At 48.0% G+C, this 23,328-nt stretch overlaps 1 protein-coding gene across 16 annotated transcripts in view; it reads left to right on the top strand.

Moving 5' to 3' along the window:
- The window catches only part of LOC111849445 (kinesin-like protein KIF1A), a 53,032-nt gene that overhangs the window by 17,601 nt on the left and 12,103 nt on the right, over positions 1–23,328 (top strand). For 4 of the 16 annotated variants that reach the window (XM_072704527.1, XM_072704526.1, XM_072704525.1 and 1 more), the window contains exons 8-38: positions 725–802; positions 969–1,034; positions 1,445–1,462; positions 2,196–2,274; positions 2,402–2,480; positions 2,750–2,892; positions 3,386–3,424; positions 7,483–7,685; positions 8,163–8,242; positions 8,348–8,423; positions 9,311–9,390; positions 9,527–9,633; positions 10,102–10,185; positions 10,311–10,491; positions 10,678–10,750; positions 10,854–10,947; positions 11,158–11,306; positions 11,427–11,605; positions 11,883–12,020; positions 13,932–14,234; positions 17,609–17,727; positions 17,936–18,021; positions 18,117–18,252; positions 18,342–18,504; positions 18,717–18,807; positions 18,893–19,011; positions 19,107–19,162; positions 21,467–21,575; positions 22,482–22,548; positions 22,779–22,863; positions 22,955–23,060. In XM_072704527.1, coding sequence (XP_072560628.1) covers positions 725–802; positions 969–1,034; positions 1,445–1,462; positions 2,196–2,274; positions 2,402–2,480; positions 2,750–2,892; positions 3,386–3,424; positions 7,483–7,685; positions 8,163–8,242; positions 8,348–8,423; positions 9,311–9,390; positions 9,527–9,633; positions 10,102–10,185; positions 10,311–10,491; positions 10,678–10,750; positions 10,854–10,947; positions 11,158–11,306; positions 11,427–11,605; positions 11,883–12,020; positions 13,932–14,234; positions 17,609–17,727; positions 17,936–18,021; positions 18,117–18,252; positions 18,342–18,504; positions 18,717–18,807; positions 18,893–19,011; positions 19,107–19,162; positions 21,467–21,575; positions 22,482–22,548; positions 22,779–22,863; positions 22,955–23,060 — 3,386 coding nt within the window. The remainder of the gene's footprint in view (positions 1–724; positions 803–968; positions 1,035–1,444; positions 1,463–2,195; positions 2,275–2,401; positions 2,481–2,749; positions 2,893–3,385; positions 3,425–7,482; positions 7,686–8,162; positions 8,243–8,347; positions 8,424–9,310; positions 9,391–9,526; positions 9,634–10,101; positions 10,186–10,310; positions 10,492–10,677; positions 10,751–10,853; positions 10,948–11,157; positions 11,307–11,426; positions 11,606–11,882; positions 12,021–13,931; positions 14,235–17,608; positions 17,728–17,935; positions 18,022–18,116; positions 18,253–18,341; positions 18,505–18,716; positions 18,808–18,892; positions 19,012–19,106; positions 19,163–21,466; positions 21,576–22,481; positions 22,549–22,778; positions 22,864–22,954; positions 23,061–23,328) is intronic. The other 12 variants (XM_072704534.1, XM_072704539.1, XM_072704533.1 and 9 more) reach the window with 6 other exon arrangements.

Raw genomic sequence — 23,328 nt, 5'->3', positions numbered from 1 at the left:
TAATTGGTTTTCCATTATTTCTTATGGGGGAAATTCAATCAAAACTCGAACTTTTTTGAATTCGGTCCGGAGTTCTGAACGGATTAATTTTGAGTTCTGAGGTACCACTGTACTTTATGAATGCATTATAATGCATTTTGAAGGTTTCTATAATGCATTATGATGACTGCTTTAAATAAAGTGTTAAATAAGTACCTGAGCCATTTACTTTTACTGAGAATCTAAGTGTGTGAAAACAATTTGTTATCATTTTTCATTTTTTGAGATTTTTGGGGGGGGTGGGGGGTGAGGGATGATTAATTGCTTTTAAGTGACAGCCAATGAGAAATGAAAGAATAGAAATGCAGGTGTGTGCGTGTGTGTGTGAGCAGGTATGCCTTACCTTATGGGGACATAATGTCCCCACAACGTGATGAATACCTGTTTTTTATCTTATGGGGACCAGTTTTCTGATCCCCATAAGGGAAAACTCAATTTAATAAAAAATCTGCGACTACAATGAAAAAACTAAAACTGCAAAATTTTGCTTGGTTACTTATGGTTATGGGCTTATGGGCTGGGTGGGGGTTAAGGTCGTCATAGTTAGCGTTAGCATTTTTCCCATTGAAATGAATGAGCGGTCCCCATAAGGATATGTTTATCCTACATGTGTGTGCGCGTGTGTGTGTGTCAGCCTGGCCTGTCCTGACACCGCTATGAAGAACATCATCACTGTCTCTTACAGGTCAGCAAAATCAGCTTGGTGGACCTGGCTGGGAGTGAGAGAGCTGACTCCACAGGGGCCAAAGGAACCCGGCTGAAGGTGAGCTCATTTCCTCCCGCTGCCGTCCTCTGGGCCACTGTAGTACACTGTCAAGGGCACCTCAGTACGAGTGTGTAGGTGCCACAGGTGACTGAACACATGTACACTGATATGTCCATCCAGTGACTCGATTTAATGAATTTTCCCTTCCGGTACTCTTTTTCAGGAAGGAGCAAATATCAATAAATCCTTGACTACCCTGGGGAAAGTTATCTCTGCACTGGCTGAAGTGGTGAGCTTCCGCATCCACTCGCAGAATTAGTTTGTGATCTGACGTGGACAGATCCGCGTGCTGTGTTCTGTACAGATCCGTCTGTCAGGTGCAGGTCCGTCTGTCAGTCAGAGCTCTGTGTGAGGCATCACCAGTCAGAAACGGATTCTGGGATGCCACTGAAAGACTCTTGGTATCTGACTCAAGGCGATAGATTCTGTTTTGGGGAATTCGCTGTTTTTTTCCCCAAGGATAAATGTTTTCACTGAAACACAGATCTTCTCAGTATTTCTCGTTGGCAAACAGCTTCTGTATGATTATCTTAGGGTGGTGATGTTCTCATGCATATTTAGCTATATATAGATTGTGGTTGTTATTTTTAACACAATTAAAAAACTGTAGAAAAACTCTTATGTCCTATTTCCTTTTAGGATTCAGGACCAAACAAGGTAGGACGCTTCCGTTTGCACTCTGCTTACCATGCACAGTGTATATAATGCCGTTTTCACAATGCTTTCCATTCAAACACTGTATATAATGCCATTTGCACACTGCTTTTCATGCATACTGTATATAATGCCATTTGCACACTGCTTACCATGCACATGGTATATAATGCCATTTGCACACAGCTTTCCATGCACACTGTATATAATGCCATTTGCACACTGCTTTTCATGCATACTGTATATAATGCCGTTTGCATACTGCTTACCATGCACATGGTATATAATGCCATTTGCACACAGCTTTCCATGCACACTGTATATAATGCCATTTGCACACTGCTTTTCATGCACACTGTATATAATGCCGTTTGCACACTGCCTACCATGCACACTGTATATAATGCCGTTTGCACACTGCCTACCCTGCATACTGTATATAATGTTGTTTGCACTTGGTCTTCAGAATATGCTTTATATATGGCCTATACTTTATCTTCCATTTAGCCTTTGTTTTTAGCCTCCCCCCTAACTTAATTTAATTTAATCTTTATTTATCTAAATTCTCTTTTGCTCAGTTGCAAGAGCAAGCCAGATTTACATTACATATTGTACCAGGGTTACTATGCCAAAATATGACAAAAGAAATCTTGACTCTTGTGTTCAGTCCACAATATGTGATTTCCATGACCTTTGTTAAAGTCTTTTTAAGCAAAGGAATGTATTTTATACTCAGAACAAAAAGAAGAAGAAGGTGGAGAGTTTTATTCCGTACAGAGACTCCGTGCTGACCTGGCTGCTCAGGGAGAACTTAGGTACGGACCTCGGAACGCCGTGTCTGTGACGGATTTGTGATTCTCACATTATGGTGTGTACCTTTAATATGCTCCTGGAAGTGCTCCACTATTAACACCACCCCCCTCCACTGCTGCCCTCCCCCAGGGGGAAACTCTCGAACTGCAATGGTGGCCGCCCTCAGCCCCGCGGACATCAACTATGACGAGACCCTCAGCACGCTGAGGTAGGAGGGACACCTAAGTCTGGCGGCAGATACTGGCATAATGCTGCTGTCTCCCCCTTGTGGGCTTAGTGTGTAAAGGCAGTCATCAGCCTGCTGAAAATAGCCCCTGACCTAATTTATCCGGTGCAGTATTGGTGCAGTGCACAAAATGCCATCTCATCCCAGCGACACAAATGGCCGAAGCTGCTCGGGTGTCCAGACTGTCAGCTGCCACCGGGGGTTCTATCTCATGCCTCTGAGCAGGTTCATCCCCCCCCCCCCCCCATCAGGTACGCTGACCGGGCCAAGCAGATCCGCTGCAATGCCGTCATCAATGAGGACCCCAACAACCGGCTGGTGCGCGAGCTCAAGGAGGAGGTGTCCAGGCTGAAGGAGCTGCTGTATTCTCAAGGTCTCGGGGACATCATTGAAAGTGAGCTCATTTGCTGGGAGCAGGGCGGGGGGGGTTGGGGGCGGGGCATGGGTGTTGAGAATGAGGCTACCAGACTATACACTCACTTACACATCTTGGAATGTGCGTCCGACTGAGCATTCGGTATTCGGTTCCACTGTACAACTGAGTACACAACAGTAGTGTTTGCCACCACATAGCCAAACAAATACATGGGGCTCCTGAGACGTGGGCACCCCCTACTGGCCACAAATAGTCACTACACTGGGTGAGGGTGCAGGAGGCCTCGTAGTAAATTTCTGAGTGGGCCACCAGAAACACTACACCCGCCCATGCGGGCACTCAGCCATGTGAGAAGGCGTAAAGAAACTGGCATAGGTCACACCGGGACTCATAAGCAACTGCCCTCTCTTTAGTGGGTGTGGCTTGGTGGGTGTGGCCTGTGTCCTCATTACTGTGGATGGTGCTGGGTGCGTGTCTGTGTCTGACCGTATCCCCTGTCTCTTTCTCTCAGCATGTCGGGGTGCAGACACCGAGGTCCCTGGTCTGAAACGTGTGTATCTTTAGCTCTCCCCTGCTTCGCTGCTCATTTGCGTTTTGTGCAGCACCAGAGGACAAAGAATGTCCTAGAATAGTGACTGCCGTCTACGTTTCCCCAGTCTTTTCCCCCCAGTTTTCCCAGTCTGGTTCTCTCCCTATGTGCGAGAACATGGTCATCGTTTCTTAGGGTTAAACGAAACTGCAGAACCATAGTGTGGGCCGATCACGAGTACCACGAAAATGTACAAAGTGATACGATACTTTATTACTATACCTTTCCCTACCCAACGAGGCTGTACAGTACTAAGCAAGGCCTCATGGGTAAGCTAAGATTAGCAGACGAGCCTGGTTTGGTGGCAGCAGGGGCAGGCATCACATAGTGGCCAGGGTCCAGGCCTCCCCGGGGCCCGCTCTCGGGGGCCCGCTCTTGGGGAACGAACCCCATGCCCACTCTGGTGCTGCAAGGGGCTGCTGTCCGCTAAGCTGCTGCCGCAGTCTGCTGTGAACATGGCGCTAGCGCAGCAGAGCTTCAGGGAGCTGCGTGGTTTGTTTTAAAGACCGGAACGAAACAAAAAGCCTTGTTCAGTTACAGCTATCAAGTGTTTTCATTCACGATCAGTAGACTTTATTGCCCAAGGTATAAATCCAAAACTGACCATTTCAAAAGCAAGCCAAAAACAGCTTCTAATCAAATAAAATTAGTATTTTATTTAATATGAGGCTGCAAACTACTATCACATTACCTGGTAAATTGCTGAGGATGAGGTGCCCTGTTTATAAAAGGCCCGCAATAAAAAATACATTGATACCTGTAACTGATCCGTGCTTCTGCGTGCCACATTTGTTTGTTCGGATGACAGCGAGGCTGTGCCCCCCCCCTCCCGGCCCCGCCCCCCCAGCCTCCAGGTGTGTGCTTGGGCTGGCTGCCCCGCTTAACCCAACGGAAAAGCTGTCAGATGAAGCAGCAAGGCCCGATTTCCATAGATCAGTGGTTCCCAATCCGGTCTTCAGGGACCCGCAGACAGTCCAAGTGTTTGCTCCCTCCCAGCTCCCAGTAAAAATGTGGACTGTCTGGCAGGGAGCTGGGAGGAGCAAAAATGTGGACTGTCTGGCAGGGAGCTTGCAAGAGCAAAAATATGGACTGCCTGGCAGGGAGCTGGGAGGAGCAAAAATGTGGACTGTCTAATAGGGAGCTGGGAGGGAGCAAAAATGGACTGTTTGGCAGGGAGCTTGGAGGAGCAAAAATGTGGACTGTCTGGCAGGGAGCTGGGAGGGAGAAAAAATGTGGACTGTTTGGCAGGGAGCTGGGAGGAGCAAAAATGTGGACTGTCTGGCAGGGAGCTGGGAGGGAGCAAAAATGTGGACTGTCTGGCAGGGAGCTGGGAGGAGCAAAAATGTGGACTGTCTGGCAGGGAGCTGGGAGGAGCAAAAATGTGGACTGTCTAATAGGGAGCTGGGAGGGAGCAAAAATGTGGACTGTCTGGCAGGGAGCTGGGAGGGAGAAAAAATGTGGACTGTATGGCAGGGAGCTGGGAGGGAGCAAAAATGTGGACTGTCTGGCAGGGAGCTAGGAGGAGCAAAAATGTGGACTGTATGGCAGGGAGCTGGGAGGAGCAAAAATGTGGACTGTCTAATAGGGAGCTGGGAGGGAGCAAAAATGTGGACTGTCTGGCAGGGAGCTGGGAGGAGCAAAAATGTGGACTGTCTAATAGGGAGCTGGGAGGGAGCAAAAATGTGGACTGTCTGGCAGGGAGCTGGGAGGGAGAAAAAATGTGGACTGTATGGCAGGGAGCTGGGAGGGAGCAAAAATGTGGACTGTCTGGCAGGGAGCTAGGAGGAGCAAAAATGTGGACTGTATGGCAGGGAGCTGGGAGGAGCAAAAATGTGGACTGTCTAATAGGGAGCTGGGAGGGGGTGAAAATGTGGACTGTCTGGCAGGGAGCTGGGAGGAGCAAAAATGTGGACTGTCTAATAGGGAGCTGGGAGGGAGCAAAAATGTGGACTGTCTGGCATGGAGCTGGGAGGGAGAAAAAATGTGGACTGTATGGCAGGGAGCTGGGAGGGAGCAAAAATGTGGACTGTCTGGCAGGGAGCTAGGAGGAGCAAAAATGTGGACTGTATGGCAGGGACCTCGGAGGGTGCAAAAATGTGGACTGTATGGCATGGAGCTGGGAGGGAGCAAAAATGTGGACTGTATGGCAGGGAGCTGGGAGGGAGCAAAAATGTGGACTGTCTGGCAGGGAGCTGGGAGGTAGCAAAAATGTGGACTGTATGGCAGGGAGCTTGCAAAAATGTGAACTGTCTGCAGGTCCCCAAGGACCAGATTGGGACAGAAGGTGTCAATTAAAAAGCTCCTTTCCTAGTCAGCCGCAGTGCCTCCGGCTGTTAACTCTTATAACCTGATACGCAGCCACCTGGTGGAACAGAGGCTGAATTTGTGGCATAAATAATAGCTTCTGGTTGTTGTTTATGAACAAGAACAGACTTAATTAATGCCAGAGAGTTAAAATAGTGACCCGTTTCTGTGATGATGCACAGACATCCTGAAAGAGACTCAAGCTGGTGTCATCACGTCCTACTCGATGAATTCAATCAGGGAAGCCATACGCTGGCCATTTAAGGAGCCAGAAATCACGGCAGCGTGTCATATGTTTTGGCGCAGTGCCTGGGAGTGTCACCACGGCTACCGGTTGCCATAGCAGCATTCTCCTTTTCTGAGATCTGGAGCGAATGAGCTGAGATGTGTGTCAAGTTTGGTAATGCAGAGATCACATTGCTGTCGAGGCATAAAATTCGAGAACACACAGTTTGGCTGTTGTGTTTGCAGATAACCTAATATAGCGGTGGTGTGGGGGTGTGTGATTGATTTGACGAATCCTTTTGAGAGTGCACGAGAGTGACTTAGACGGGAATAGTGTAAATGGTGCTACTTGAGGGTCCTGCGTTTCCATTCAGCACCATGGACGTGCACGGCACGGTAATGGGGTTTGTTAGAGTTACGCTGTAAAGATCCCCCACATTCGGCCTCCTTTAGCTGCAACGTGATCCCTGTATTAGTGGCTGAGGGCACTCAGGAACCTGGGGCCTGGAGACAAGGCTGAATCTTGAGGTCGGGAGCTGCTGTTCAGTCAGTTTGCACTCCTGTCTGTCAGGGTGGGTTATTCAGCCAGATATATGGCGTATGTCTGTGCTTTTCAACTGGTTTACCTTTAGGACTGCTATGGCTCTTTGGTCATGACCCGGATTTTTTAAAGTTTTTGACTAAACTTATTTCACAAAGAAATAGTGCAGTAAAACAAACAGCAGTAGATCAATGCCTCCAGGCACTGTTAGAAAATCATAACAATAAATGAAATTTTTAAACGACATTGTCAGTGGCCCAGCGAAAATTGGTCCCACCATCCAGTTTTGCATCGCGACTTGCCAGTTGAGAGACAGTGACGTAGACAGACCCGCCCACACGGGCCATGGGTAACAGCTAGCGCTCCTCCATTAGTCAGCTTTTCGTTTGGGTGGCGCGGGATGCGGGTCCTCTGAGACCCAGCCGGGAGCGTCTCCGCTGAGGACCCGGGGGCTTGCGGGAACTTGCTGCTGATCTCATAGAGATAATGCAGATGTTATGACCGATATGGTCATTTTGCCATTGACTCAATAAAACCTGGAGTGAATGTAGCCATTTCAGCCACAGCAGCCAGTGGCACCAATGCAGCTGTTTGTCGGTACTTTGTTTGGCTCAGCAATGTCAGGGAGCGTCTCTAATGTGCGCTTATTTAATTCTAACTAATTAACATGAAAAATGTCGCCTTTGCTTTGAAGCTTCTGTCTGCTTCTGCTCTCTTTTTCCATGTAGATGCACCCAAAGGTTTGGCTCTTTACATTTGTGTCTGTATTATACGTGTGCTTGGATTTATTTTTATCTATTCTTCTCTTCTGCTCCTCCCTTTCTCTCCTTGTCCTTTGCTCTCTGCTTCTTTCCATTTCTCTCTCCTTCTTCTTCCCGCCATCCCACCTCACGCCCCTTACCCTCCCCCCCCCCCCCCCCCCCCCCCCACCCCATGGTCCCTCTGACAGACTTGATCGGTTACAAGAACCAAAACAATAGTCTCCGGGCTGTCAATCAAAGGGGTGATCTCTCCACAGTGACCAATGCCATGACGGGGATGAGCCCCTCCCCCTCACTCTCCGCCCTGTCCAGCCGAGCCGGATCCATCGGCAACCTGCACGAACGCATCATGTTCGCCCCGGGCAGTGAGGAAGCTATCGAGCGTCTCAAGGTGGGTGCTGGAGGCCTGAGTCCTCAAACTCACACTCATCCTCTTCCAAAAAGCATCCTGAATGACCATCTCTCTATTTGGCTGGTCATTAGCACCCTACAATTAGAATTTCACGTTTAATATGGAATTATGCAGTTATTGATGAAGAACCTCAATTCTGCTGTCTGCTGCTTTTAAATGGATCCATCTCGAGAATATGCAGATAAACTTTCATTTAACAACTGAAAGATGTGGTTTGGCATCTTTGATGCCTCTGAAGACCCAAGTGTTTGATTTTGGGCTACATATCATACATATGTATACATATCATATTGTTCTTCTCACGTCCTGCAACCGTTTATAGAGGCGAAATAAACATCACGTTTCTCTTTTTGATTGTATATAAAAAAACAAGACCCCATAAAATACACAGCTACTCTATTTCTCCTCTTAGATTCTTGGTTTTCTATAATGGCCTGACCTATATTTCTTCAACAGGAAACCGAAAAAATCATTGCAGAGCTCAATGAAACCTGGGAGGAGAAGCTACGTCGTACCGAAGCCATCAGGATGGAGAGGTGAGGCTACTGCGGCCAGCTGGGGTCACTAACGTCCCTTCAGGGATTAGCTAAAGACCCCCGCAGGAGCTCCATGGTTACTACAGTGCACCTGTTTTGCTGCAGGGAGGCACTGCTGGCTGAGATGGGCGTGGCCATGAGAGAAGATGGAGGAACCCTGGGAGTCTTTTCACCTAAAAAGGTATGAGATGCCACTCGTCCCCCCCCCGAGAAGGGGGCCTTATAGTCACACATAAGGTATCTGAGCAGTGGAAAAGTCACGCTCGCGGATGTGATGTGATGTGCTTGCAACCATGATGAGGACGTTCCGCCGCGGCTGCAGAAGCGCTGATCACGTTGCTTTGTTTTGAAGTCGCCGCCGCCGGCACGCAAACCCCAGCCTGTCTTCATTGACACGGTCGGGCTCTTTTCCCCCAACGAGGTGTGTCACACTGGGGTGTGCCCTCGTGGGCAGTGGCGTGCCATTCTTCACTATCATTGTAGTGAGGTTCTCATCTCACTACAATGCCCTACGCATGTCTCTCAGATTTGCCGTGAGTTTCAAGATCTGTTTCTCTTTACGAATATATTCCACGCTCTCCGTACTGTATTTAAGACATTGAAGCACATCGGTATCTCTAAAATATCTTCATTCTTGCTCCTTTGCTCCATTTTGAGTCATTAACGGACTGGGAGAGCATGTAATGTGGATGGATTTAGGGTTATATAAAGAAAGGAGTTTGACAAACATGTGAAGTGTATGCCTTTAGAACACACAGCAGAGGGAAGAACAAACACATTAAACGGATTCATCAAAGACTTAAGGCTTTCGGAAGACCCCCGTTCTGTTTGTTTTATACCTCATACAATCATATGAATAGCCGACAATGTTTGCCCTCTGTGTTTCAACAAATTCTTCCTCTTGCGATTGATTGGTTAGCCTCTTAATTACATCACTACGTTTTCCCTTTCATACTGCATTTTCTGAGGATTAAAATGGAGTATCTCATAGTGCGTGAAATAGCTTTTTAGCCAATGTGAGTTATCAATATTGTGTCACCTAAACTAGTTGTCCACACTCTGTCCCAGACGCCTCACCTGGTGAACCTTAACGAGGACCCCCTGATGTCAGAATGTCTGCTCTACTATATCAAAGATGGGATCACCAGGTGAGGATTAAGAGTTAAAACATCTCTACTGCAGCTTCTATGTTTTAGGGTGGACAGACCAATGACAGCAGGCTAAGGTTTTAGCCAATGCAGTTTTTAGGCAATTTTTGTGAAATTGCGCTTTGTCTCTGTCCAGGGTGGGACGGGAGGATGCCAGCAGTCGCCAGGACATTGTCTTAAGTGGACACTTCATTAAAGATGAGCATTGCACCTTCACCAGCAGCATCAGCCCTGCTGGAGAAGGTGAGCCTCCATCGCAGGTCAAGGGTCACTAGAAGCACACAGAATTTAACAGCTCCTACATGGATGGGATGGACTTCATGAATTAATGAACTCCAGTCGACAGGGTGGCCAACTCTCACGCATCTGGGGTGACACTACCTTATTCCACTATAAACCTAAATGTAGCTACGTCAAAAGCATTGAGGGAGTTTGCAAACCCTACAGACTATTTAAAAAGTAATGAAACTGATACTGTTGCATTCATGTAAATGTGTGTGTGGTGTGCAGACTTGTCTCAAATTGAAAATCTGACCAAAGTTGGTAACCCTGAATAGGTCCATGCAGAACTCAGTCAGAGTTTGACTTAGCAGATCATGTCTAGCCAGGTCCAAATACAGCATAGCATAGGTTTAACAGCTGTCTATGAATTAGCTACCTGGTGTTGTAGTTCTAGTGTACACAGCCTCTTTTTAATGTTTACCTCCACAGCAATAGTCATTCTGGAGCCTTGCGATGGGGCAGAGACATACGTCAACGGGAAGAGGGTGAGCGAGCCCACTGTGCTCCGATCAGGTGGGTTTGTCTCATCGCTGTGTGCTGGGGCCTCCGTGTGAACGAGGTGCCCGTGATCATACCTCACCGGGAGAGCGGGAAACGCTGGGCCGTGTGTTTGACGCCAAACCTCGCACCCCTGTCAGGAAATCGCATCATCATGGGGAAGAGCCATGTGTTCCGCTTCAACCACCCGGAGCAGGCGAGGCAGGAGCGGGAGCGCACGCCGTGCGCGGAGACGCCGATGGAGCCGGTCGACTGGGCCTTCGCTCAGAGAGAACTGCTGGAGAAGCAGGGCATCGACATGAAGCAGGAGATGGAGCAAAGGTAGGACCCACAATGTGTCTGTGGACAACTTTTCTAGGCATTTTTACTTGTTGATTATTGACTAAGGTACGGTTTTTAAACTGGATGATATAGGATGCTATTTTTGTGTAAATTAGGTGTGAGGTCTCCATTTCACAATGATTAAAAGCATCCTTTATATGACGGCCATTATTTATATTTCTACAGGCTACAAGAGCTCGAAGACCAATATCGGAGGGAAAGGGAAGAAGCCAATAATCTGTTAGAGCAGCAAAGACTGGTAGGATCTGCCACGTAACACTGTAGTACCTTTGCCAAAGACATCCATTTTACATTTAAAAAATGCTATGGGAATGAAACAATGATGTGTTTTGGTTTCTAAGGATTACGAGAGTAAGCTAGAAGCCCTACAGAAGCAAGTGGACTCGCGCTATTACCCAGAAACCACAGAGGAAGAGGAGGAACCGGAAGAGGAAGGTGAAAAATCCTGGAAGGCCGTACACTGTGGACACTAAGCAGCAGTTATATTTGGACAGAAGGTTGACGTGATATAAGGGAGAGTGTTTTTTTTCTCGTGGTAGCAAATAGTTAGTTGTTGTGTTATTTTTGGCTGATATGTTGATGATCCAGTGTGAGAAATGATGTGGCAGATGAGTGTGATCGGACTCACCTCGACTTCTCCTACAGTGCAATGGACCGAGAGGGAGACGGAGCTGGCGCTCTGGGCCTTCCGCAAATGGAAGTGCTACCAGTTCACATCCCTGAGGGATCTGCTGTGGGGGAACGCCATCTTCCTGAAGGAGGCCAACGCCATCAGCGTGGAGCTGAAGAAGAAGGTGAGTCCACCTGGAGCCTCTTCAGTTCACGTCGATATAGCGCCTTGCTCCTTAGTGCTTAATAAAGAGTGACGGTATGATGCTTCCATGCTTTCCATGCTGTGTTTGTGTGCCTTACAGGTCCAGTTCCAGTTTGTCCTGCTCACAGACACGCTGTACTCGCCGCTTCCTCCTGACCTCCTGCCCCCCGACGCGGCTAAAGACAGAGAAAAGCGTCCCTTTCCTCGCACCATCGTGGCGGTGGAGGTGCAGGACCAGAAGAACGGCGCCACTCATTACTGGACCTTGGAGAAGCTCAGGTACCCCAAGGAGAGCAGTCTGGGCTTCACTGTGATATAATCTAAATCAGTGTTACCAAGTCGGGGGGGGGGAGCAAGAACATGGACCGTCTGTGGGTCCCCAAGGATCGGGTTTGGTAACACTGATCTAAAACAATGATGACACTGATCGTAAGTCATTCTTTCCAGCTTTAGCTAACTAATAAATAATGTTTTAATACATTTTAAAGCATAATTCTATATTCTAGCTTATTGAAATTCTGTGATACTAACGACTGATTTACAACGCCCCCTGCAGGCAGAGGTTGGAACTGATGCGGGAGATGTACGACAGAGCTGCCGAGGTTCCCAGCAGCGCCATCGAGGACTGTGACAACGTGCTGACAGGCGGAGACCCGTTCTATGACCGGTTCCCCTGGTTCCGTCTGGTGGGCAGGTCAGTGGTCAGTAACACATGCCAGAAAAGAGGAGCTGATCACCAGATTTACTAATTACACTGTCAGAAATAAAGGACCAATTAGTACCTTTGAGGGTGCAATTTCTTGTCACTGGAGATGTACCCTCACTGGTCTGCCAATTGTACCTTAGCTGTAGTTAAATGTCCCTTTTAAGGTACAGAAATGGATTTGGAGGAACATTTTTGTACCATTGGGGGTACATTAATGTTGTTTGTATATTTTTTTGCACAGTGTAGTTAGGCTAGGCTATCTGACTAGCGAGGTCATTAAAGCAAATAGTGTCATAGCGAAGATCAAAAGCTACGAATAGATGACATCGTCTCCAAATTGTGTGACCATTCTATAATAATAAATCTTCATAAGTCACAGACTCTTGTTATCAGTAAAGTTCGAAACCCTTATGGCGCCCTAGGCGTGTTTCACGGCCGGCGCCCTCCATCCAACACTAAGGGACATTGGCTTGCTAAGTCGACGCCCCCTGAGAAGATGGCGCCCTAGGCGTGTTTCACGGCCGGCGCCCTCCGTCCAACACTAAGGGACATTGGCTTGCTAAGTCGACGCCCCCTGAGAAGATGGCGCCCTAAGCGTGTTTCACGGCCGGTGCCCTCCGTCCAACACTAAGGGACATTGGCTTGCTAAGTCGACGCCCCCTGAGAAGATGGCGCCCTAGGCGTGTTTCACGGCCGGTGCCCTCCGTCCAACACTAAGGGACATTGGCTTGCTAAGTCGACGCTCCCTGAGAAGATGGCGCCTTAGGCGTGTTTCACGGCCGGTGCCCTCCGTCCAACACTAAGGGACATTGGCTTGCTAAGTCGACGCCCCCTGAGAAGATGGCGTCCTAGGCGGCTGCCTATGTCCCCTATTGGCTCGTCCTGCACTGCCTATTCTATACAGTAGTGCTGTTAAGATTGAATCCATGGTTCCTGAAGCAGCAGCATTTTTGTTGCCTGAGTCTCAGGGACACTCTGACGTTCAGCTGGTTTTATCTCTCATACCTCTTCAGGGATTCATTTCAAACCTTTAAAACCAACAGAATGGTACTTTTGTGAAGCAAGGTAATTAAATTAGTAAACATTCAGCAAATGAGATTATATAAAACATAGGATGCACGTATTAATAATAAATGACTTTATGTATACACAGGGGTGCCATTTTGCATTCAGTACTATAAGCAAATCAAACTCAGCTATTAAAACCTGGAGATTACAAACTGCTCCTCATCGTAATTCCTTTCCAAATCTGAATCTAAGCCTTATTCTAAAAAGCTTATGCAAACAGAGAGGAGTAAACAGGGTCGACCAGTGGTGGAAGCCGAATCCCTGTTTCCTGCTCTGTGATTTGCGCGTTCTCTGTACCTTTAATCTCTTGCTACCTCACTGACAGCTGCCCACAGCATTAACCTGTTAGAAAAATGGGATAGTGAAACACCAACAGCAAACAAATTACTGCCCCACCCAAGGTTTTATGCTCTGCCCATAATCACCCATTTCAGGAGCACCAGAGGCGTTGTCTGCTCAGCACTGGCCATTAGCATCTTCTCCACAGCCATGAGTGACGAACGGCTGAAAGCATTCGGATGTTGACGTAGCTTTGGTTCAATCACAGGGTAACCGGAACACATCCGATCCCAAATTATGTTTTAATGACAACACAACGGGCTGCTCTGTTTTTCACTCGGCCTCCAGAAATGGGTAATTACATTTAGGATGTAAAAATGTATGGGGTTGGGGCCCGAGGGTCAGGGGCCAGGGTTCGAGTCCACTGAAGCAGCGCAGAGTGATTGGCGCTGCCCGGGTTGGTGCTGTGGCGCGGCGCTGCCGGCCCGTAGGAATAACCTGTTTGTTTATCTCGTTGTACTAACCCAGTTCCCATCTTTCTGGCTGCACTAGCACCCCCATTTTCAACACGTGCATGAGCGAGCGCATGACCGATCTCACCCCCTCCCCCACCTTCTCCGACCCCGACTCTGACATTACCGAGCTCGCCGACGAGCGGCATGATGGGAAGGCGGATGAGGAGGAGGAGGAGGAGGAGGAGGGGGAGGAGGAGCAGTTGGAGGACCTGGACGATGAGATCTTTTTGGACGACCCGTGCTCGGAGCTGGGGGCAGATGAGAGCGAGCACTGCCGGGGTTCCAGCGAAGGCCAGGACCCCTTTTACGACCGCTCACCTCTGTTCAGTGTAGTGGGAAGGTTGGTGAGGTCTCAGGAGCATGCTGGCAGAGGAAACTAGCTCTTTCACGCTGAGACACGGCCCCTTCGTGGCCGCCTGGTGCACACCGTCGTCCAGACATAGCCACGAAACACTGTACCCAGAACGTCAACCGTGCCTGGAGGTGGGCAGCCACGTTGGAAACCCATCTTGGTGTTGACCCAGGAGCATCATGTATGAGGTCTCATAGCGTAAGAGGATGACATCATGTACCTAAGAGGATGACATCATGTAGCTGTACTCTGAGTTGCTCATTATTTTAACGGCTTCATCAAGAGATGATGATCAAAGTCATTAGCAGCTATCAAGTGTAGAATACAGCAAAAATTCACATATAAATGACCTCAGTTTCACTGCTTTTTACCCGAAGCCTCTTAAGGCGCTCTCACATCTCGTTCATGCCTCTCCCTGGCTCCCTTCCACTGTCCAAGTGCTCTGAGTTGCTAACTTTTCCAGCCACCCATTTCCCGTGCCACTTTAATGAACCAGAGAGTCTGCGAGAGTGCCAGTCACAGCGAGATGAGTAAACATGCGTCTCGCAGCAGTATTTAAATCTGACACACGTCTGATCCAAATTAAATTGCTGATGTGACGCTAAGTGATAACGACAAACTAGCAGGACTCTGTTCGGTTCCTCGACCGACCTTAAGCTACGTGTCTTTTCTGGCATTCGGCTTAAGGTCACTTCCTGTTTGAGAATTAATGTTATCTCACTCAGCCAGCTCTCTGGGTTCTGGAAAAAAAAAGCCTGACAGCAATAATCTCCACAAGTAAAAAGCAAATCATGATTAGTTTGGCATCACTCATACCATGAAAAATATTGACCCTTGGGGACAAGACTAGTTTTGTGTCGCCTCATCATTTCACAGGTCACCACAGTTAAGCCACTAGTCTGTTTTTTTACTTTAAAATACCATAGTGAACAAGACCTGGACAGAAGAAAAAGTCTGGTTGCAAAAAATGACATCTCTGCAGAAAAAAGTCTTAAGGTGATAACCAGGACTGTCCATGTTTTGTAACATTTTATTTCCTGGAACCAAGTTATTCATCGTGTAAATTTAATTTCTAGTGCGTCACAGTAGACATTCTTGTCAAAGCCGCTCCTCGTGTTTTTGTTTGAATCTATGTGACCACATTTTTAGCACCGGTGAAAATATTTGCTATTCATGTGGTAAAGAATGCCATTATAAATGGTGTTTGTTCATTGCATCATCATTGAATAGCTGTCCTCTTAAAATGTCCGCTTCACAATACAGAAGACTGAAGGCCCTAGCATTCTTATCCCAATGACTCTCACTGAACGACCACGGTAAACCAGTCGCTCTGTGCACTGGCAGTTTTTGGGGAGATTCGGGGTCTCAAGATGAAAGAGCTGGTTTCTGCCGCAGCTGTCTCTCAAAGGCATGCTGGAGCACAGACTCATTTTAATTTCGTTTAATTTCATTTTTTCAAATTCCACATGGATATATTTGTTAGATTGGCTTCCCACTCTCACCTACCTGCACATAAAAACTCAGCAGCTGTGAGTCTAGACCTGTCAGGTGTGCTTATATTCATTTCTGTTGCCACTTTTGTTCGCAGTTTCATTTGTTTTTAGCTGGTACCGCTGTTGGCTTAGCCTGAGCTTCCGTACTGTATGTTTGTTTAGTTATTTTTTCATTTGCTTTCAGTTTAATTTCTGAACTGACGTAGTTCAAGCGAAAATTACACAGCGAGGTGTTTTTTGCGTTCACATTTCCTTCTGAGCATGCCGTTTTTGCACCTCACCAATCTTGTCGTAAGCTCCTTCCCGCTACCTCCCTCTTCCGCCACTCCTTTACCCTCCCCCTTCTACCCCAGTGGCTCCTGGGAAATGTAGTACTGGGCTGCCAAAGCCGTGACCTTGGGAAGCAAAGAAAAGAGCCAAATAGCTAAAAACAAAAAACAGAAGAATATGTGGAAATGCACAGTGAGGTGTTTTATCTGCTTCACGTCGGCCTCGTATGTGAGCCGGCCCTCTCTCCGCTGGCCTGTTTAATGTCCGCTTGCTTCTCATGGTCACGTTGACTTTCGCAGTTTTGCTTGCTTCTCCATGCATCCAGCAGTGAGCTGAGGAGTGGGTTTATAAACTTTAGAGCTCTGGGCTTCGCTTCGGGACCAGTTTCTGGGAGTCCAGCTGATCCATCCTCCCTCCCAGACATAAGGGCTCAGGAGTCGTCACGCCTGACAATTTGTCGGCTGTGATTTGGTCTCAGTCCATAGTATCTAGGTATCTTCCATTTTTAGGCGACTTTATCAAAATTTCTGATTGACTTCTGTTGCCAAGGTTTGAAGGCACCTCTGTATAGTATTTTATTCTTGTGTTTGTAGTGTGTGGGTCTGTGCCTTTTTGTTTATGTGTGTAAGTTTCTGTGAATTTACATCTCGGTTCTTAATCAGTTCTCATCTTGATCCCAAACTGTAAATTGACATCAAAACAAGAGTCATCTGGCCTGTAAAACATTTTTGTAGTATTGAAATTTAATAGTCAACTAATGAAAATCATTAAACATGTACAACATAAACTGAAATTACCCTGGTATCATAGATGTGAAATGTGGTGTCCCGATATTCACTTAATGACCAGGTGGACTTTGAGATCTGTGCTTTGTTGTAACTTCCACCACAGATTCTGGCTTTGGGGGTAGGGGATTGATTATTACACTCTCCGTCAAAGCCTGATAAAAACGACCTAATGGGTTTACCTCATGCAAATAGGAAAATGGGGTGATGACCAGAATGTTACAGAATTATTAGGTTAGATTTTCTAACATTATCTAAACAGGACATCATGAATTATCGAGTCCTGAACCGGGCAGGAAACATTTAAATCCTGAAGTGGTTCCCTGAAATTTTGCTGCACATTGTTCCCCTGAGTGGATCTTGTTAAAATTGCATTCTGAGGCACGATGATCTCACACTCGATGAGCTGGTTTCAGCTGCTGGAAGGTGCATTTCAGACTCTTTGGCTAATGAGTGGATTTTGAAGTCCAGGCTTGGGGTGAACCATGGTTCTTCACGGGGGGGGGGGGGGGGGGGGGGTTTAGTTTTACTCTGTGCCCATGCTCCTTGGCCTCACCGAGCTTCCCCACACCACCCCCACCCCTTGTCTGCCCCCTTTGAAAATGGAATTTTGTTTCCTTTTTGTTTTCGTTTTTAAAAAGAGCACCAATGTGTGCTACCGTAAAGGCTACCGCTGGGGCAAATGGTGCTTCTGTTTGGTTTGCTTTGGCATTTTGGTGTTGTGTCGTCCAGTGCCGTGCGCCTGAACATCTTCCGGTCCGTGACCTCTCTGTGTGCTCTCAACCCCCGCCTCTTCCCCTACCTCTCTCCACAGGGCCTTTGTGTATCTCAGCAACCTGCTGTACCCCGTTCCCTTGGTACACCGGGTAGCCGTAGTGAGCGAGAAGGGAGACATCAAAGGCTTCCTGAGGGTTGCAGTACAGGCCATATCAGGTGAGAGGACCTTGAAATGGCCTTCATGTCCATGTTATCGTTTATTGGAGTATTTCTAGTGATGGTCTGATTTGGAACTCCCACCATGGGCACACAAAGTTAGACTGACCTCTTTACGAAATATTGGTGCCCATCTGTGCATTTTATTTTGGCTAGAGATTAAAAGGAAGTAGAAGGTTCTTATTTGTCTTCTGTGTCCCCCGCCCAGCTGATGAGGAGGCCCCCGACTATGGTTCAGGGGTGAGGCAGTCAGGGACTGCCAAGATCTCCTTTGAAGACCAGCAGTTTGAGAAGGTAGGATGTGGATTTCTAGAAGAGGCCATGGGTCAGTTCTGCATTCAGATCCATGATCACTGTGCTCCAGCTGACAAGGTTTGTTTATTGGATAGTTCCAGATAGAATCTTGTCCCTTGGGCTTGTCTCGCTCGGGGACATCCCAGGAAGAGCTGCGCATTGTAGAAGGACAGGGACAAACATCAGAAATAGGTCCTTCTGCAGACGAGGTCAACAACAACACCTGTGCTGGTAAAGTCAAGAGCTACAAAAGGGTCCTTTAAACAAAATCAAAGGTTTGCTGGTGCCTTGAGGTGACCAGTCCCAATCTCCCCCCCCAGCTAGCCAAGATGAGCTGGAGAGTCCGATGAAGGCCAACCAGGATGGAGCAGCAGATGGTTTCCTGGAGCACCTGAGAATTGGCAGCGTCTTCACATTTAGGGTGACAGTCCTGCAAGCGTCCAGCATCTCCGCTGAATATGCCGACATCTTCTGCCAGTTCAAGTGAGTATGCGATGCCGCCATTTTAACGGAGCTGGCAGGATGAATGACTCTGCTCCGGTGTATTCAGGATTGGGTTCTTTTTAAAGGTTGGTTTGATCTGACAGATGTGACAAGCTGTAACAGTAAAATAAGTGGGAACAAATGTGGCGAGTCAAGGAAAGTGGTGCAGTAGGTTATTCTGACTTAACATCTGATCTCTCGACTCCTTTCAGCTTCATCCACCGGCATGATGAAGCCTTCTCCACAGAACCTCTGAAGAACACTGGCCGTGGGCCACCACTGGGGTTCTACCATGTCCAGAATGTAAGTACTGTCATCTGAAGTATCAAAAATGGATTTTATGATGCTGGTCTTCTTCAACTCTAATGAGATATTTCCTGTCCTTCAGATTGCAGTGGAAGTGACTAAATCTTTTGTGGAGTACATCAAGACCCAGCCCATTGTTTTTGAAGTATTTGGTCATTACCAGAAGCAGTCTTTCCCGCCTCTCTGTAAAGATCCCTCAAGGTTCGATCAAACCTTAGCTCCTCCCTAGTCCAAAGTTCTTTCTTTTTCTAGTAAGAAATTGGTTTCAGAGCTTTCCTGTCTCTCTCGCTTTGCAGCCCATTGCGACCAGCAAGAAGACAGTTTCCAAGAGTGATGCCGTTGTCCAAACCAGGTATGTTATTCCAAGATCATGAAGGCCTTCATCTGACCTATATTTCTACACCTCGACAGTGGAAACTTAACATCATTCTGACACAAAATATGTGTTTGAAAACGTAAACATCTTTGTGTGAACCCAAGTCCAACCGTATTAGTGAAAGAGAGAATATTTCCATCTGTGACATTTTTCAGGGGCTATAGGCCTGCCATTGTTCTGTGTGGTGTCCTAGGGTCTGGAATCTTCACACAACGGCTGCTAACCATTGTGGGTCTTTTTTGTGTTAAATCACTAGGTTTGAGAGTCACTGTTGTAGGTCACAGTGCTAAGAATGGCCACTGGGTGGCAGTAGTGCAAAAAGGAATGGGATGTGTGTGTAGCATACATTTCCTTTTCCATTCTGTTACCTTTATTGCTAATTTCTTCCTAAGAAGGGCATGTCGTTTATCCAGGGTCGCCACCTCTCACGCATCTGGCATGACACTCACGCTTTCAGACTCACATGGAAGAAATCCTACGACAAACATATTTTATTCCATTATAAACATAAAATTAGCTACATCAAAATCGTTGGGGTAGTTTGCAAACCCTACAGTCTATTTACAAGGTAAAGAAACTGTCACATACATGTAAATGCATTTGCGTGTGTGTGCAGACTGGTCTCGAATTGAAAATCTCACTACAGCCAGCTGATCAAAGTTGACGACCCTGTTTATCACTGGAAGTCACTGGCCTGCGATCTGTTAGCCTCACCGGCCGCTCCGGCGCCTGCCGCCTTGCAGCTTGTGTGCTCAGTCTTTGTCGGTTGATGTGACCCAGCTGACTCGGAAGCAGTCTCCGATCGCGAGAAGACCATGGAGCTCATCCGCTTCCTGGTGCCCGACGTGCTCAGCGGCCGCCTGATGGACTCGCTCTCGGGCCGCGCCATGTCCGCCGCTGGCAAGGCCGTCTCCTTCCTCCTGGATGGGGAGGAGCCTAACACGCTGCCCCCCGCCCCCACCACTATGTGTGCGGTTATTAAGGCGCAGAAGCCGGGTTCGTAAAGCCTGTGTGTGGTGCCCGAAGGAGCCCCCTTCTACGCTGGGTTTTCTCTTCAAATGATTCAGATCACCTTGCAGATGATAAATTCAGAGCAAGGACTGGTGTGAAAAAGTACCGTGCTATTGGATTGTTGATCCACACTTAAATGGTGGTATAATTAGTTTGGCTCGCCTCATGCCATTCTACTACACCGATGGGTACAAGCCAACAGGGTACCAAAGTACTTAAGGACATTAACTCCGTAGCAGCCAGGAAAATTCAGATTCTTAACCTACAAAATATACCAAAATATTTTCTTGTGTACCAGTGAAAGTGTCAGCTAATGAATTGAATTCAAATGTTGTATTTTTGTCACTATTTGTGGAGATTTTAATAGTATACCAGCGATACGCTGTGGTTTAGCAGAATTCACCCCATGGTACTTTTTCATTCTGGTTGCTGAATTACGGACTTCTGAGTTTTCAGAAATTAGACTGATTTCCATCAGCTTTACGCTCTGAGTGTGAACCTTCCCAGAATTCCGCCTAGAAGCATGAAATGAATCACTCTTAAATGTACTTTTTGGGGTTTTGTTACTGGTTTTGGTTGCTCTCTTGTTGTGACACTCGCACCTTCGTTTCCCACTGGGTCCCTACCTGGAGTCTCTCGACGTTAAGGCGAATGCACATTCTCTGCCGGGGGGGGGGGCTGACTAATCACACCGCGGATGGGATCAGGTCGATCCTCATTGAACCACCGAACCACCCAAATGAAATGCATCTATTTAGTTTGTTCATTTAATTATTAAATTTTCGCCCCTCTTTTGTGGGGGGGTTTAATCAGCGTGTAATTAGCCCCTTTTCACTAAGCGTATACCCAGCCCGCCCTCCCCAGTAATGCTGCATGTGATTAGACTAATTACTGTGTGAGTCATACAGCTGCTGTGCACTCGTCTTAATTACTGTGCCCCCCCCCCCCACTATGCCCTCGTGCCAAGTGGGAGCCCCTCCCCCGTAATGGAGAGCCTATGATTGATGTGTACTTGGAGGAAACGGTGCTGTTGCTAATGGAAACAATGGAACCCCCCCCCCCCCATCTTGCAGCCCACCCCTTAGCTTTATTGTTATATAAATGGCAAAGCCAGGTCCTTGTCATGGTTTTTTTTTACAGTCATTCTACTGTCTCCTCTGTCTTCTGGCCTGTTGGGGATCCCTACCGGCCCCGAGAAGAGTATCCTAGACAGCCCCCCCCCCCCCCAGATATCGGATGACAGCACTAATATGCCCCACCTGTCCGCAGTGCCAGCCACGAAGCTGAGCAACCTGACGCGCCCCACGGCCGGACCCTGCCACTGCAAGTACGACCTCATGGTCTTCTTCGAGATCTGCGAACTGGAGGCCAACGGAGAGTGAGTGATCCCATGTGGTGATCAGTATGTGGGGACCATGTGATCTGCCTGAGGCGATCAGTATGTGGGGACCATGTGATCTGCCTGAGGTGATCAGTATGTGGGGACCATGTGATCTGCCTGAGGTGATCAGTATGTGGGGACCATGTGATCTGCCTGAGGTGATCAGTATGTGGGGACCATGTGATCTGCCTGAGGTGATCAGTATGTGGGGACCATGTGATCTGCCTGAGGCGATCAGTATGTGGGGACCATGTGATCTGCCTGAGGTGATCAGTATGTGGGGACCATGTGATCTGCCTGAGGTGATCAGTATGTGGGGACCATGTGATCTGCCTGAGGCGATCAGTATGTGGGGACCATGTGATCTGCCTGAGGTGATCAGTATGTGGGGACCATGTGATCTGCCTGAGGCGATCAGTATGTGGGGACCATGTGATCTGCCTGAGGTGATCAGTATGTGGGGACCATGTGATCTGCCTGAGGCGATCAGTATGTGGGGACCATGTGATCTGCCTGAGGTGATCAGTATGTGGGGACCATGTGATCTGCCTGAGGCGATCAGTATGTGGGGACCATGTGATCTGCCTGAGGTGATCAGTATGTGGGGACCATGTGATCTGCCTGAGGTGATCAGTATGTGGGGACCATGTGATCTGCCTGAGGTGATCAGTATGTGGGGACCATGTGATATTCCTAGCCTGTAGTAATCAGTATTTGGGAATCATGTGATATTTCCAGACAGTAGTATTCAGTGTTTGGGGATCTTGTGATCTGTCTGACCAGCTGTGATCCGAATGTGCAAACCATGTGACCTGCCCAGCCTGTGCTATTCCTGACCCTTGCGTGAGCCTCGGGGCGTCACGCCCCCTGGGCTGTGAGTGATTGTGTGTGTTATATCCCCAGCTACATCCCCGCCATGGTGGACCACAGGGCAGGCATGCCCTGCCACGGCATCTTCCTTCTGCACCAGGTATGGCCGATCTGGGGAGCTTTATGTGAGCCTTGGGTAACGGAAAATGTCTGGGTTCTAGAAAGGCTTAGATACCACTGGGCCAGCTCTGTTCGGTCCCACTACTGATAGAGAAGGCTCAGGGGGCCTCACTGCTGCCCCCTATCTGTGAACCTGACACAGTCATTGCAAAAGATCAGCCTGAAAGGGAGTGAGCAGGCATGACGGGCTGTTCACTGGCCGCCCCGCAGGGCATACAGAGAAGAATCACGGTGACCATCGTCCATGAGTCCGGGAGAGACATCGAGTGGAAGGAGGTCAGGGAACTGGTTGTAGGTGAGTGGGGTGTGGGAGAATCACGCCATGTATCGCCTCTGTGCCTCTGGGAAACATGACATAACATCTGCCCCCCCCCCCACTCCCACAGGACGCATTCGCAACACTCCGGAGGCTGATGAGACCATCATCGACCCCAACATTCTGTCCCTCAACATTCTCTCCGCTGGCTACATTCGCCCCAAGCTGGATGACAGGTGTGCTTCTTGCCTTCATTTCCTCGGGCCTGACTTGTCAAAATGCGTTTAGGAAAATGCCATCCAGTGGCCATTCTACAAAAAGCTGACATTTCTCAGTATGAATGGCAATAAGACAGGGTTGGGAATTCTGGAATGCATTCATCAGTTCTCATCCAAATCAGGAAATGGATCCGGAGTTGGGATCGGAAAACAAATTCACTGGTACACAAGAAATTCAAATTTCAAGGAGATTTAAATTCCAACTCCAGTTCCATTTCCTGATTTG

The sequence above is a fragment of the Paramormyrops kingsleyae genome, chromosome 21 (assembly GCF_048594095.1).
Source record: "Paramormyrops kingsleyae isolate MSU_618 chromosome 21, PKINGS_0.4, whole genome shotgun sequence".
In the NCBI taxonomy this organism is placed as follows: Eukaryota; Metazoa; Chordata; class Actinopteri; order Osteoglossiformes; family Mormyridae; genus Paramormyrops; species Paramormyrops kingsleyae.
The sequence above is the reverse complement of the archived record's forward strand: the minus strand, read 5'-3'. Positions and strand labels throughout refer to the sequence as shown.